General features: G+C 49.3%; 1 protein-coding gene across 2 annotated transcripts in view; it reads left to right on the forward strand.

Annotated features, from left to right (window-relative positions):
* CSMD2 (CUB and Sushi multiple domains 2) overlaps positions 1-15,125 on the forward strand; it is a 693,817-nt gene that overhangs the window by 336,102 nt on the left and 342,590 nt on the right. For both annotated transcript variants that reach the window (XM_044945284.2, XM_044945283.2), the window contains one exon: positions 9,379-9,491. In XM_044945284.2, coding sequence (XP_044801219.2) covers positions 9,379-9,491 — 113 coding nt within the window. The remainder of the gene's footprint in view (positions 1-9,378; positions 9,492-15,125) is intronic.

Raw genomic sequence — 15,125 nt, forward strand, 5'->3', positions numbered from 1 at the left:
TTATGGGTGGGGTTTACATAAGATAGACAATGCAGAGAAGAAACCTATGGTCAAAGGAAAGACCTTGCTCTGGCGTTGCAAGGACTGGCCAAAAAAAAAAAAAAAAAGTACCTTCAAGTATATTTATATTGTAATGAAATGTTTAAGCTATGAATGTATGCTTTTATTATTCCCCACTTCCCAGGTGGCACTAGTGGTAAAGAACCCAACTGCCAGTGCAGGAGACACAGGAGATGTGGGTTTGATCCTTGGGTCGGGAAGATCCCCTGGAGGAGGGCATGACAACCCACTCCAGTGTTCTTGCCTGGAGAATCCCATGGACAGAGGAGCCTGATGGGCTACAGTCCACGGGGTCGCAGAGAATTGGACACGACTGAAGCCACTTAGCATGCACTTAGAAATTATTTTTCACAAACCAACTGCATCATTGGCAAGGCTTCTACAGTCAATGTCCATAAACTCTGTAAAGGGCAAGATAGATATTTTTGGCATTGTGGGTTCTAGTTGCTGTCACAACAACTCAGCACTGCCTTTGTAACATGAAAGCAGACAATATGTAAATGAATGAGCGTGCTTGTGACCCCGTGAAACTCCACTGACAAAAGAGACAGCTCAGTGTCGCTTATCAACCCGGTTCTCGGGGACCGATTTGCTCTGTGTGCTAGGCACTCTGCTGCACTGCTAAACACACGGAGACAGAAAATTCTGCTCTGGTGCTTGTGGAGCTCGCCTTTGAGTGAGCAAGGTGGTCATCGAGTCAGAAGATGATTACTATTTGCTGTGCTCAGAACAACAGCGGGGCATGTCCCAGGTGCAGAGGGAAACGCGCAGGGCACTGCTGCTCCCATGGGGGCAGGGAGAGGGGGAGGAGAGCAAAGGAGGCATTTGGTCAGGTTTATGAGATCAGTGATATTTTCCCAGGTAGTCAGATGGGGCAGCAGGGAACAGCATTCTAGGCAGAGGGAACAGCATATGCAAAGACATGGAGACTGGAAAGTGTCTGGAGCTCAAAGTTGGTGTCACAAAAGGGAGAAGGAAGACATAAAAAAGATTAGGCTCCTGGAGCCAGGCTTCCCTGGTGGCTCAAACAGTAAAGAATCTGCCCACAGGGCAGAAGACCCAGGTTTGATCCCTAGGTTAGGAAGGCCCCCTGGAGAAGGCATGGCAACCCACTTCAGTATTCTTGCCTGGAGAGTTCTATGGACAGAGGAGCCTGGCAGGTCCATGGAATTGCAAAGAGTCGGACACGACTGAGCGACTGACCCTTGTCCTGGAGCTGGTGGACCTTGGCTTTCCCATGAGGCAGTGACTTGAGTGGATGCCCTCACAGAGTATGGAAGATGGATGGAGGCAGAGGGCCCATCAGAAGGCTGTCTCTGTAGTGAGGGTGAGGAATGATACAGTCACAAGGGGGAGAAGACGTGGCCACAGTTGGCCACGGGAGCGAAGGAGTGGAAGGAGTTGGGATGGTGCCAGGGTGTGGTGGCTGGGAGTGTGGTGTGGACCACCAGAAGAGGAAACCCTGAGGAGCAGGAGTGATGGGGGAGGGGAAGCTTTGGTTTGTTCAGAGCACAGTAAATGACCCCCAAACATATAATTAGGGAGCCAGGAGTTGAACCTTCATCGGGGTAGCTCAGGCGTCTCAGAACTGCCTTGGCACCCGCAGGTGGGACAGGCGCTGCTGGGACCCGGAGCCTGGGGAAGCCAAGCAGCCTCTGTCCAAAGATAAGTCTAGAGGCTGGGGGACTCCAGCAGCCAAAAGGACTTGTACTCACCCCAGGCATTCACCCAGTTCCTGGAAAAGAAGTAACATCGTGGATTTGTCTTGGGAAAAGGTTTTTTTTCTCAGTACAGCAAGAGTCCTAGGCTTTTGGCTAAAGAAAAACCAATATGGAAATCATTTGTGATGAGACTGGATGTCAGGGCTGAGTCAATAAAGGCCTGCTTCAAGGGTGAGAGGGAGCTCGGGCCGGGGAGTGGGAAGCAGCCTCCAACAAGGGCCTTGGTGCCCTTTGCCGCTGCCAGGACGTTCCTACAAGGGTTTCCCTGGTTGCATCGTGGTGTTCTCGCCATCCCCCAGGGAGGGGAGCAGACAGCGAGTGGGAAGGGTAGAGGGCTTGGGAGTGCGGTGGTGAGCACATCCCATATGTCACATTCTCCCTGCTCAGCCTGAGCAATAGAAGGGTGGTTTATGCAGGGCCTGGAAAGATTCTTCAAGCCTGAATCAGATCCAGGCTGTGCATGTAGCTTGGGTAAGAGATAAAGCCCACAGAAGGTGCACTGGGAGCACAGAAGCCAGAGACTATTGACCGGGGAACAGAGGCTGCACGGAGAAGGAGAGGGTGAAGCCAAACCTTGTAGTTAACCGGCTTTGCAGGAACTTCTGTATCTAGGGGGCCGTGGTGGAAGAGGTACCCTCCGGCAAGCACGGAGCCTTGTACACAGTATGTGCTTGGTGAGTGAATGAATGAATGAATGTTCCCCTGAAGCTGTCCGTGTTCAGGGATGCTGAGATTTAAACCAAGACCTCCTCATCTTCCTCCCTCTCAGTTTAAAATTAGGCAGCAATTCCTTGCAGATTACTGTTGTTGTCTTGTGGGGCGTGTCTCTCAGCACCCCACATGCGGACTGTATGAGAAGCTTCTTAAGAAATGCTTTCCACGCAGTTTGCTCTGAGCTCTATTACCAGAAGCACAACTTAGAGCTTTCTGCTGAGGAACTCAAAGCCACTTTTCCCATAATCAACTACATGCATTAGAGGGAGTGATTTTTTTTTTTTAATTCTCCCCAAGCCAGATTCCATTAATGAAGCCCCATTTAACGGAAGTCAATTTACCAAAAAGAAAAAAAAAAGTTGAGCATAATTGCTTAAATACATTTTATGTTGTACTATGGTAGCAATTTACTGGGTGAACTTGGAATTCCCCAAGCCCCCCATAGTGAAGTTAATGTGGACAGAAAGATTTGAAGGGGGGAATCTCTCTTTGTGTGTTCTCTCCTTTAATTATGATTCTAACAGGGAGCAAAATTAAAGAGGATCCTGGGGGGAGGAGGGAGGGAAAGTAAAGGAACAGAATGGAATTCAGCTTCAACAGTTCCACTGCCTTCCCTGAGTACAGAGGCTCTATCTGAGATGAGTTTGAATCCCACTTCTGCTGCTTACTAGCTGTGTGAACCTGTGCAAGTTTCTTAACGTCTCTGTGCAGCCAGGCAGTGCAACGGGAAGGGGCATAGACAGCAGCAGGTACAAAGGCTTGGGTACGTGCATGTGCACTCAGTCGTGTCCAACTCTTTGCCATGCCATGGACTATAGCCCATCAGGCTCCTCTGTCCCGAATTTCCAGGCAAGAATACTTGAGTGGGTTACCATTTCCTTCTCCAGAGGATCTTCCTGGCCCAGGGATCAAGCCCACATCTCCTGCATTGGCAGGTGGGTTCTTTACCACTGTGCCGCCTGTACAAAGGTAGAGAGGCACAAACAAAGCAGTGCACGTAAGCTCTTCTGTTTGAGTGCACAATGATGTGTGTGTGTGTCTATGTGTGTGTGTGTGTGTCTGTGTGTGTGTGTGTGTGTGTGTGTGTGTGTGTGTCTACATCTGTCTGTGTGATGTACTCAGAGAAGGAAGGCAGGCCAAGAAGACTTCACTGGGAAGGTGACATTTGATACAAGACTTTGAGAAAGTGAGAGGGTGAACCAGATGGCAGTCTGGGAGAAGAGGCAGTCAGCAGGCAGAGAAACGATCATGTGCAAAGGCCCTGAGGCAGGAGTGGGTGTGGCCAGTTTTGAGCAGCCTGGAGACCCTTGTGGCTAGAGTGTAAAGAGTAAGGAAAAGAGGAGACGCACTGGCTTTTATAAGGAATAAGGAACAAGGAAAGGAGAGCTGAAGGCACGCTGGCTTTTTTAAGACTTGGAGACTCTGGTGAAGCCTTTGGCTCTAAGAATTAAAGCCACTGAAGATTTGATTTTAATTAACTCTGACAGTGAAAGTGTGAGTTGCTCAGTCATGTACAACTCTTTGTGACCCCATGGACTGTAGCCCACAAGGATCCTCTGTCCATGGAATTCTCCAGGCAAGAATACTGGAGTGGGTAGCCATTTCTTTCTCCAGGGGATCTTCCTGACCCAAGGAAAGAACCCACATCTTTTATACCTCCTGCATTGGCAGGCAGGTTCTTTACCATCTGAGCCACCAGGGAAGCCCTAATTAACTCTATTAATGAATAATTTAATACATGCATAGGGAAGCCTGGCGTGCTGCAATCCATGGGGTTGCGACAAGTTGGACACAAGTTGGTTATCGAAGAACAACAAAAAATGTGTAATTTATATTAAAAATTGTTGTCCAGTCGCTCAGTCATGTCTGACTCTTTATGACCCCATGGACTGCAGCACACCAAGCTACCCCTGTCCAGCACCATCTCCTGGAGGTTGCTCAAACCCATGTCCATTGAGTCAATGATGCCATCCAACCATCTCATCCTCTATTGCCCCCTTCCTCTCCTGCCTTCAATCTTTCCCAGTATCAGGGTCTTTTCTAATGAGTTGGCTCTTCGCATCAGGTGGTCAAATATTGGAGTTTCAGCTTCAGCATCAGTCCTTCCAATGAATATTCAGGGTTGATTTCCTTTAGGATTGACTGGTTTGATCTCCTTGCAGTCCAAGGGACTCTCAAGACTCTTCTCCAACACCACAGTTCAAAAACATCAATTCTTTGACGCTCAGCCTTCTTTATGGTCCAACTCTTGCATCCATACATGACTACTGGAAAAACCATAACTTTGACTATATGAACCTTTCTTGGCTTGGTAACATCTCTACTTTTCCATATGCTGTCTTCCAAGGAACTAGCATCTTTTAATTTCAGGGCTGCAGTCACCATCTGCAGTAATTTTGGAGCCCAAGAAAATAAAGTCTGACACTATTTCCATTGTTTCCCCATCTATTTGCCATGAAGTGATGGGACTGGATGCCATGATCTTCATTTTTTGAATGTTGAGTTTTAAGTCAGCTTTTTCACTGTCCACTTTCACCTTCATCAAGAGGCTCTTTAGTTTCTCTTCGCTTTCTGCCAAGATGGTGGTGTCATCTGCATATCTGAAGTCATTGATATTTCTCCCAGCAATCTTGATTCCAGCTTGTGCTTCATCCTCCAGTCTGGCACTTCTCATGATGTACTCTGCATATAAGTTAAATAAGCAGGGTGACAATATACAGCCTTGACATACTCCTTTGCCAATTTGGAACCAATCCGTTGTTTCATGTCCAGTTCTAACTGCTACTTCTTGACCTGCAGACAGGTTTTACAGGATGCAATTAAAAAATGACCCATCTTAAATATACAGTTATGGGGGCTTTGACAAATTTGTGCACGCCGTATATCCACCATCTTATTATTATAAGATAAGACCATGTCTTATTATATAAGATAAGACCATCTTATATATAAGACCATTTCCAGCACCCCAGAATGTTCCCTGTATTCCTTCCAACTCAGGCACCCACTCACTGTTGATTTCATCTTTTCTAGAGTTTCATAGAAACAGAATCACACAGTATATACTCTTCTATCATTCAGCATAATGCTTTTGAGCATCTTTCATGTGGTAGGTGTTAGTAGTTGTTTTTTATTAGAGTTTTGAGTAAGGCATAACATCATCGCAATGGCAAAGTTTAATGTGATAATTCCAGCATTTAAGTCCCTAATTGTCTGATAGATACCAAGAAAACTCTCAAATGTGCATGTACGTCCTAGGAGACAGGAGCAGCAACAGAGTAAAGATGCACAGGGCCCCGAGTTGAAGCCTTGAGAATGAACAGTTATAAGATTCCTGGGAGCAGGTGAAGGTGTGGGAGGGGGTGATGTCCCTTCAGGCTCCTCCTGTCTGTACAGTTGGGGGTTAAAGTTGATCCCAGGGCTGGAGAAGAGTCGCTGACTTCCTGAATTCCAGTTACAACCCAGATCATTACTCTCATCCTGCTCTTGGGACCCCAGCACTCTCCCCTCATTCCATTTTGCAATAAACAGCCTTTGGTTCTGAATTATTCAGGTAAATTCCCCCTATTTCTACTTCCTTATGTAAATAGCCTGCAAGCTTTGTCATTGAGATAGAATTGAATTTGGCCTGAGGAAGAAAATACCCACAATACTTTTTGCGGCTCCTTAGAAAACTTAAAATGACTCTGCCTGTAATAAACTATTTTAAATGGGATCTGGTAAAATATACAGTAATTGGTTTCCATTATAGCTCTTACTATAGCAGTATGGGTGATATTCCTGGAGTTTGGTGTGTGTCAGCATTTTCATTATAGTAAAAACTCAGTTTTTCAGGGTGAGAGGCTCCTTGGTTAGTTCCTTTGTCTAACACGCATTTATGGAGACCCACTATGCTGGAGCTGTCTCCCTTTCATACCTCCAGATCATCTCCCCTCCCTTTTCTACCCTGTTCCATGCTTAGGAAGACTTACTTGTCAGACTACACCAGTATTCTTCCTTGCCCTCAGGCTTCCAACTGGGCTAGATCAACAGAAGCATCAGCAGTAGATGGGAGGAGGGGAGGCAGGAGAGTGAATTCCGGTTCATTCCTTGCTCCGTCCTGGTGGGAATCTGTGCAAATTGGCTGTAGTCCCAGCTGACCAAAGATCTGGGTCCTTTCTAAGCTTCAGGGCTCACCATTTCTGTCCAGGTCTGTGAGGGGTTAGCCATACCCTTGTTACCAGCCTCAGAATCCTGCCCCATCCTTGATGGTGAAGAGCACATTCATTCACCCAGAATTATTCTCAGATGACTGAGCCACCTGTTTTCTGCTGGAATCCTGACACACCTGCTCGTGTCAGGCATTGTGTTAGGTGCTCAGAACAAAGACGAAGAACAAAGATGATGGAGAATAAACAGCAGCTGCCACTTACCGAGAGCTTTCTATTTGCTAGAGACGGTGCTAAAGTCTTTTTCGTGTATTATCTCATTCAGTCTTCACAACCCTTTCAGGGAGGGATTATTATCCTCATTTTACAGATAAAGTCACAGAGAATGTAAGTAATTTTCACAAGATAACACAGCCGATCCCTCCAGAACCCCAGCTTCCCCCGCTCTACCCACCCACCCACCTGTCTGCACTACCCTCTTGGAAGCATCATCCTAGGGAGACACACACCTGGATGAATGAATTACAATCTGAGTAACTTTCTGTGGCATCACAGAGGAAGGAAAAGGGAATTATGTTTATTGAGTTAATACATGCCAGATACTGGGCTAGGTCCTGTTCCCGGAAGTCCCCTCACTTATTCCCATGGACTCTCCAGGCTGGTGTTATCATTCCATCTTCAGAAAGATGGAGTCACTGGCCACACTGATTGGAAATGGTGAAGCCTGGATCTGAACCCAAATCTGTGTGGTTTCAGAGCCCAGGAGAGTAGGAAAGACCTTCCTGGATGGGGATGTGGTATTTGCAGGTGTCCCAAAGAGTCGGATACGACTGAACAACTTCACTTTGACTTTTCACTTTCATGAATTGGAGAAAGAAATGGCAACCCACTCCAGTATTCTTGCCTAGAGAATTCCAGGGACAGGGGAGCCTGGTGGGCTGCCGTCTATGGGGTCGCACAGAGTTGGACAGGACTGAAGCGACTTAGCAGCAGCAGCAGCAGCAGCAAAGTCGTCTCAGGTGACACGGCGGGTGCAGGGGAGAGGGTTACTCATGGGTATATTTCAGGCAGAAAAGGCAAAGGCATGGGAATTCCCTGCTGGTCCAGTGGTTAAGAATCCACCTTCCAGTGCAGGGGACGTGGGTTCCTCCTTGGTCGGGGAACTAAGATCCCGCATGCCTCGGGGCAACTCTAAACCCACACATGCCACAAGGAAAGTTCCCATATGACTCAGTGAAGGTCTTGCATGCTTCAGCTGAGACGCGACACAGCCAAATAAATAATAATAATGAAAGAGCAAAGACACGGGAAAGGAGAAAGCTTGGAATGCTTAGGTGTGATCAGGGTGTCCAGGCAGGGCATGATGGATGGTACCAAAGGGGATGCATCAGGAGGTTTGGTCTCTGATTCAGACACAAAGAGGAGGAGCAGGAAGATACCGGTTCTTGGCTGCTGGAGGCTGTGGGGTCCAGGAGAGAAGGGGGTGCTCCTAGGGTGCAGGGCGGCGGGGGGGATGAGCAGAGAGAGGAGTGGCATTGGGGGCTTAGCCTGAGTGTGGTGAGGGGAGAGGACCCTCCCGTGGTGAGCAGAGGCCCTTTCAAGAAGGAGACAGGATAGGAAGTTTGGAAGGCCAGTCTTGTGTGGACACTGGGGAGCCACAGAAGGTTCTTGAGCTCTGAGTGACTCTAGAAGGAAAGATCTGATTGATGTGAAAGCTGGCCCAGGATGCAGCTGGTCAGAAGGCTAGGACAGCGACCAGCGGCAGGGGGGCATATGCTGGTGTCGACCCACTGAGCCGGACTGGCTAGAACTCGGAGGAGGCTAAGTTAAGGGAGGAGAGGCAGCCTGGAAGCAGGAGGGGTAGTGAGGGGCAGGGGGGAGGCCTCTTGTGGAGCCAGCAGGGATGGGGCAGGAGGCAGAGGAGACCCAGGGCCTAGTGAGTGACCCCAAAATGGGCCCTCACCCCTGGGAAGGGCGTGCTGCACACAGTGGCTGCCCTCACCCTTTCTCCTGACTTCTCTGAGGCCCTGAGGGGCTTGCTTGGGGTGGCTGAACCTCTGCCCCTGAGTGCAAGGGGGATGGTGAGGACAGGGGCTGAACCTTTGCTGGAGAGCTGGGGCTGGTCCTCTGTCCGGGGCTGGATCTTTGTGGGGCATCTGGAGCTCTGCTGGAGGTGGGTGTGTGGGCATCTGCTGGACAGGGGGGCGGTGGGCCTCTGCTTGGAGGGCTGGGTCTCTCTCCAGGGTGGCCAGACCTCCCTGGGAGAAATAGTCCTCTGCTCCTGCCCTGAAGCATGGCCCCCTCCTCTCAGCATCTCCCTGGTGGCTCAGGTGGTAAAGGATCTGCCTGCAATGCAGGAGACCGGATTTGATCCCTGGCTTGGGAAGATCCCCTGGAGAAGGGAATGGTTACCCACTCCAGTATTCTTGCCTGGGAAATCCCAAGGACAGAGGGGCCTGGTGGGCTACAGTCTGTGGGGTCCCAAAGAGTCAGACATGACTAAGCAACAAAGCAGATGTGCTCAGCCTCTCAGCAGTGGAAAGAACCCCGGGAGGAGCCAGCTCAAGCCACCCAGGTCTCAGGCTCCTTGCTGGAGGGCGGCTGGGGCGGCGTGGCCCTCCCTTCTGCCGGGGCAGAGGCCCCAGCACATGTGGGCAGTGGAGAGACTCCCGGGTGCCCAGTCTCAACCCGCTGTGGTCCCTCACCTCCCCCTCCCCTACTTGCTGTCCCCACAGGTTCACTGGAGCCAGCCTCCCAGCCCCCGTCATCAGCAGCAAGAACTGGCTACGGCTGCACTTCACATCGGATGGCAACCACCGCCAGCGTGGCTTCAGCGCCCAGTACCAAGGTAGGTAGGGCCGGGCGGCAGAGATGTCCTCAAACTGGGTGTACTTGCCCCTGTTGTCCTGCTCTTATTTGCAGACCCAGAGGTCTGCGTTTCAGTATCTCTGCATCTGCTGTGGTCTGTTGCCCAAGGGAGGACACTTCTCAAATGGCGTAGAATTGTGTGCCCTGAGCTGCCCCTCTTCAGACCAGTGGAATCTTAATAGTTTATACCAGGGGCCTCCTGAGAGCCAGGCACTGTGCTTGGTGCTTGGTCAGCATCGTCTCACTTAATCTTTGTCATTACCCTGTGAAGCAAAGACTGTCACCATCTCCATTTGATGGACAAGGGAGCTGAGGCTCAGGGAAATTAAGCCAGTTTCCCAAGGCTATCTGAACTCCTGCCCCTCGAATCCAGAGCCCACCCTCCTACTGGCAGAGTTTAGCCTACCCCAGGGTAAAGTAGGAGAGCTGCCCATATCTGACCTCTCATTCATTTCGTGTAGAACACAAATGTTTGACAAACGACAGGTGAGACTTTAGGGAGCTCTCCAGCTTAGATGCACAAATCTGGGACAAGCTCTCTGGGGGCAAGAGATCAGACCCAAAATGGCAGGTGGAAACTGCAGGTCAGCAGATTTCTGCTCCATCCGTGATGAATTTCCTAACTCCAAGAGGAGAGCTGCCCATGAAAAGGAGTGCATTAATCCTAAGGCGGGGAGTCCTCCACACCTGGAGGAGATCCCAAAGTCCGGTAGATGGTAGGTGTAGATGACAACCTTCCTTTTCAACCTTGAGTTTGTCCCAAGTACAGAGAATTTATCCATGGAGACAAACAGTAAGGATTGGTTTCAAACTTGCTCATTAACCCATTGCTATCACCAGTTATGGGCTTCCCAGACTCGAGTTCCATCCCTGGATAGGGAAGATCCCCTGGAGGAGGGCATGGCAACCCACTCCAGTATTCTTGCCTGGCTAATCTCAAGGACAGAGAAACCTGGAAGACTACAGTCCACAGGGTCGCAAAGAGTGGGATACTACTGAAACAGCTTGGCATGCACGCACACTGGTGGTTCAGTGGTAAGGAATCTGCCTGCCAATGTAGGAGTTGCAGGTTCTATCCCTGGGTCGGGAAGATCCCCTGAAGGCGGAAATGGCAAGCCACTCCAGTATTCTTGCCTGGGAAATCCCATGGACAGAGGAGCCTGGTGGGCTACAGCCCAAGGGGTCCCAAGAGAGTCGGACACAACGTAGTGACTAAACAACAAAAATCACCAATTACAAATGGAAGTTGGTTCTGATAGATTCAGGGTGAATTTATATTGCCCACCTATTAAGCAGAGGCTCTGTAAGAGGCCCTGGGGAATAAAGAGTGGGCTGTATTGGGAGTGAGAGAGTATGTGTATCAATCAGCGTGCATAGGACACAGGCCTGACGGAAGAGGGTGCTGTGCTCAAGGCCACACCACCGTTAGGAGAGGGCCCCAACTCCTGGGGAGGAGCAGGGCAGCCTGTCTTTCCATGCCCCACCTCGGAGGCTCTGAGGCTTCAGCCTGAACACTGAGCACCCTGCCTCCCCCCAAGACGTGGCACCAGCAATACGGGGGCCCCCAGGGCCAGGCTTTCAGGCTGGGAACTGGGATAAAAGCAGCATTGGGAGCAGAAACATGACCTCTAGAATCTGAATCTTTTATGCACAGCTTCATCCTTAGCCTTGGGTAGCAGGACTCCCTTGAAATTATTTTTAAAAAACGAACAGGAAACCAACTTTGACAAGCTTCACAAACCCTGGCTCTGAGGACTTTCTTCAAGACATTTTTTTTTTCTGCACCTGAGGTTGGGTCTTTGTGGGAGTGAAGCACCTCTTTGGCTCTTCCTGTCATGTTTTCCAAAACAGAGAAGCAGAAATAAACGTCGTTGTTTTGTCTGATTAAAGAGGTTCCAGGTGTTTCTTATATAAGTCAAGTTTCTGAGGGCCCATGTGCCGTGGTCATAGATTAGGGTTTGCTGCCAGACAACAGGCAATGAGAACACCAATCAGGAAGTCTCGAGAAGGTCAGGATCACGCATCCATTGCGTGCCTGCCATGCACCAGGCCCTGTATGAGGTTTAATCCTCTCCTCAGTGCAGTGGTGGATGTATTTTTTAATTCCCGTATCTCAGAAGGGAGCTGAGGCTCAGAGAGCTTGTGTACCTCACCAAACACGCACAGATCACACAGACTATGAGTTGTTGTTGTTCAGTCGCTCAGTCGTCTCTGACTCTTTGTGACCCCATGGCCTGCAGCATGCCAGGCTTCCCTGTCCTTCACCAACTCCCGGAGCCTACTCAAACTCATGGCCATTGAGTCAATGATGCCATCCAACCATCTCATCCTCTGTCATCCATCCCCTTCTCTTCCTGCCCTCAGTCTTCCCCAGCATCAGGGTCTTTTGCCATGAGTCAGCCTTTCGCATCGGGTGGCCAAAGTATTGGAGCTTCAGCTTCAGCATCAGTCCTTCCAATGAATATTCAGGGTTGACTTCCTTTAGGATTGACTGGCTTGATCTCCTTGCTGTTCAAGGGACTCTCAAGAGTCTTCTCCAGCACCACAGTTCAAAAGCATCAGTTCTTGGGCACTCAGCCTTCATGATGGTCCAACTCCCTCATCCGTACATGCCTATTGAAAAAACCATAGCTTTGACTATGCAGACCTTTGTCAGCAACGTGATGTTTCTGCGTTTACAGCATATCAGTGATGAAGCTCAAATTCATTCACAGACCTATATGAGTTTTTCTGCAAAATCACAAGGCCTTCTCCTATGGGACTGTGGTTGCCTCACTTTTCTTATTTGACTGGTAGCTTTTAAACTTTGTTCTGTTAATCTCATTCCACCATAAAAAAAAAAAATACATTTTTTCCATTACAACCTGGACACACGTATGTATCTGTAAACCTAAAAGGAAAATGTCACCAAGTGCTATGTACCCTTAGTAAGTATGATGCACCCTGAAAATTTCTTTTCCAATTTTTAGTATTAGTTGCAACTTTTAAATCGATTTCACAAGTCTGTAGCAAGGAACAACCCACAATCTGAAAAATGGTGTTAGTTACGAACTTCTCACAAGTAGGCTCTTTCTTGTCCTCTCTGTCCTCCCTTATCCTCCCACAGCACAGCCCAGAACAGGATTTGCACGCTGGTGTTTCAAGGACTTGGCATTTCATAGATATTCAGTTCTAACAGCAGCTGTGTGAAGCAGGTACTACTACTAGGCCATCTTAGAGATGAGGACTGAGAGCTGCAGAGAGGGTCCCGTGGTGGGAATAAGCCCTGGGTCTCAGCCGTAGCATGTTGCAGCCCAGGTCTGAACGCCAGCCAAGCTCATCTGGATCTGGCATGCTAATAGACTGTGCTGTGTGCCACTTGTGTTAATACATGATTCTCCCCTGGGAACTTTCTCTAGTGTTTTCCAGACTGTGCGTACATAGTGCAAGGGTCTACAGCAATCATTTGGAGACTTAATTGACAACTTTATAAAGCAGGGTTTCTCAGCCTCCGCACCGCTGACGCTGTCGCCGGCATAATTCCCTCCGGTAGGGGGCTGCCTCGGGCACCGCAGGCAGTTTAGCAGCATCCCTGGCCTCTACCCACAAGATGCCAGATGCCAGCAGCACCCACACATGTGTGTATATACACACACGCACACACACACACACACACACAGTTATGACAACCATAAAGTCTCCAGGCTCTGCCAAATGTCCCCCGGGCACAAAATCACCCCCAGTTGAGAACCACTGCTCTAAAGGGACAAAAACTTTGGAACCACTAAAGAACATTCTAAGTTTTGCTGCTTGTAAATTCAGTCCCAGAGAATAGCAGAGGCAGGTTTCGGTCTAGGAGGGGTCTAGGAGGTCTAGGAGGTGTAGGGGTCTAGGAGGAAACAGGAGCATTCTTCCTGCGTGGCTGTACCTGAAGAAGGTTTAGTGATGGGTCCAATTACAAAGAGGAGGGTGAGATTAAAGGAACCCAGAGCAATGATGAGGTCCCAGGGAATAAGCAGCCGAGAGGCCTTTACCACACTAGGGGAAGGGCCAGGGAAGGGGGAGCAGGAGCTGGAGCCATTGAAGAGGGGCTGCCTGGCAGAACTGAGGAGGCTGACCCCTGCCAACCTCTAGGGCAGGAAGGGGTGCTGGGAATCTGTAACCAGTGCAGGAGGGGACCCCAGGAATCACTAACCAGATCTTGCCCTTCTCTCCAGCACATCTGCTGTGCTTCCCATCTGCCAACCCAACAGGAAACCAGGAACAAAGGAACAAAGGGCCTGCCCTGTTCTGCTCTATGCCCTAGGAGGTGGGCCAGTTGGACTGGCAGGCTTCCTTGTTCTCTAGCTGTCCACAGAGGCCTGGCTCCGGGTCACAGGACAGAGCAGAGGAGAATGGGCCTAGGGAGTCATCCTCAAGGGACCAGCTTCACCCGTGCTTGGCTTTATGGCCTTGGAATCTCAAAGGATGGAAGGCACTTCTGAGCCAGTAATTCCCAACTCCTGTTATCAGTGGAGGTTTTGTCCCAGAGAAACAAACAAGAAAATTAAAATAAATAAATGTAACTGAAGAATTGATGCTTTTGAACTGTGGTGTTGGAGAAGACTCTTGAGAGTCCCTTGGACTGCAAGGAGGTCCAACCAGTCCATTCTGAAGGAGATCAGTCCTGGGTGTTCATTGGAAGGAATGATGCTAAAGCTGAAACTCCAGTACTTTGGCCACCTCATGCGAAGAGTTGACTCATTGGAAAAGACTCTGATGCTGGGAGGGATTGGGGGCAGGAGGAGAAGGGGACGACAGAGGATGAGATGGCTGGATGGCGTCACCGACTCAATGGACATGAGTTTGTGTGAACTCTGGGAGTTGGTGATGGACAGGGAGGCCTGGTATGCTGCAGTTTGGGGTCGCAAAGAGTCAGATATGACTGAGCGGCTGAACTGAACGTACAATACAGCGCATTTCCTTCTTGTCTCAATCCCATTAGAATTTAGGGCTGTTCATGGCCACAAACAATTCTGACCAAAACCATGTGGTAGCAGAGGATCTGAGTTCTAGGCTGTTGCTGCCTGGAGCTGACTGTCGGAAGGTGGGCAGTTGTATTTCATTTTTGAGAAATGTGTCCCCTTGTGACATTACCCAAAAGACCCACATGACCAGACCAGTCTCTGCTGTCAAAGAGAGCAAGTAAAAGAGAGGAGCAGACACGAGTCTGTCACTTCTGTGCCGTAAGAGAAGGGCTATAATCGAGGCCTGATGAAAGGTTCTGGGAGTGGATAAAGGAGCAATTCATGTTGTTGGAGACACTTAAGAAAAGCCAGACTTCAGGGTGAGTCTCAAAAAGAGGCCAGACAGACAATGGGAAGAAGCCTTCCAGGTAGAGCTCAAGCAAGACAACGTGAAAGTGCTAAGTCTACGGAACCATAGATACCTGTGTGTGTCTATAGCACAGGTCAGCGAACTACAGCCTGCAGGCCAGGCTCAGCTCTCTGCTTGCTTTCATGTGGTCTTCAAGGGAAAAGTGGGTTTTATACTTCTTTTTATTTTAATTTTTTTTTTTTAATCTGGCCGTACCATGTGGCACACAGGATCCTAGTTCCCTGACCCAGCGATCAAACCCACACTCCCTGTATTGGAA

This window comes from Bubalus bubalis, chromosome 6 (genome assembly GCF_019923935.1).
Source record: "Bubalus bubalis isolate 160015118507 breed Murrah chromosome 6, NDDB_SH_1, whole genome shotgun sequence".
NCBI classification, from domain to species: Eukaryota; Metazoa; Chordata; class Mammalia; order Artiodactyla; family Bovidae; genus Bubalus; species Bubalus bubalis.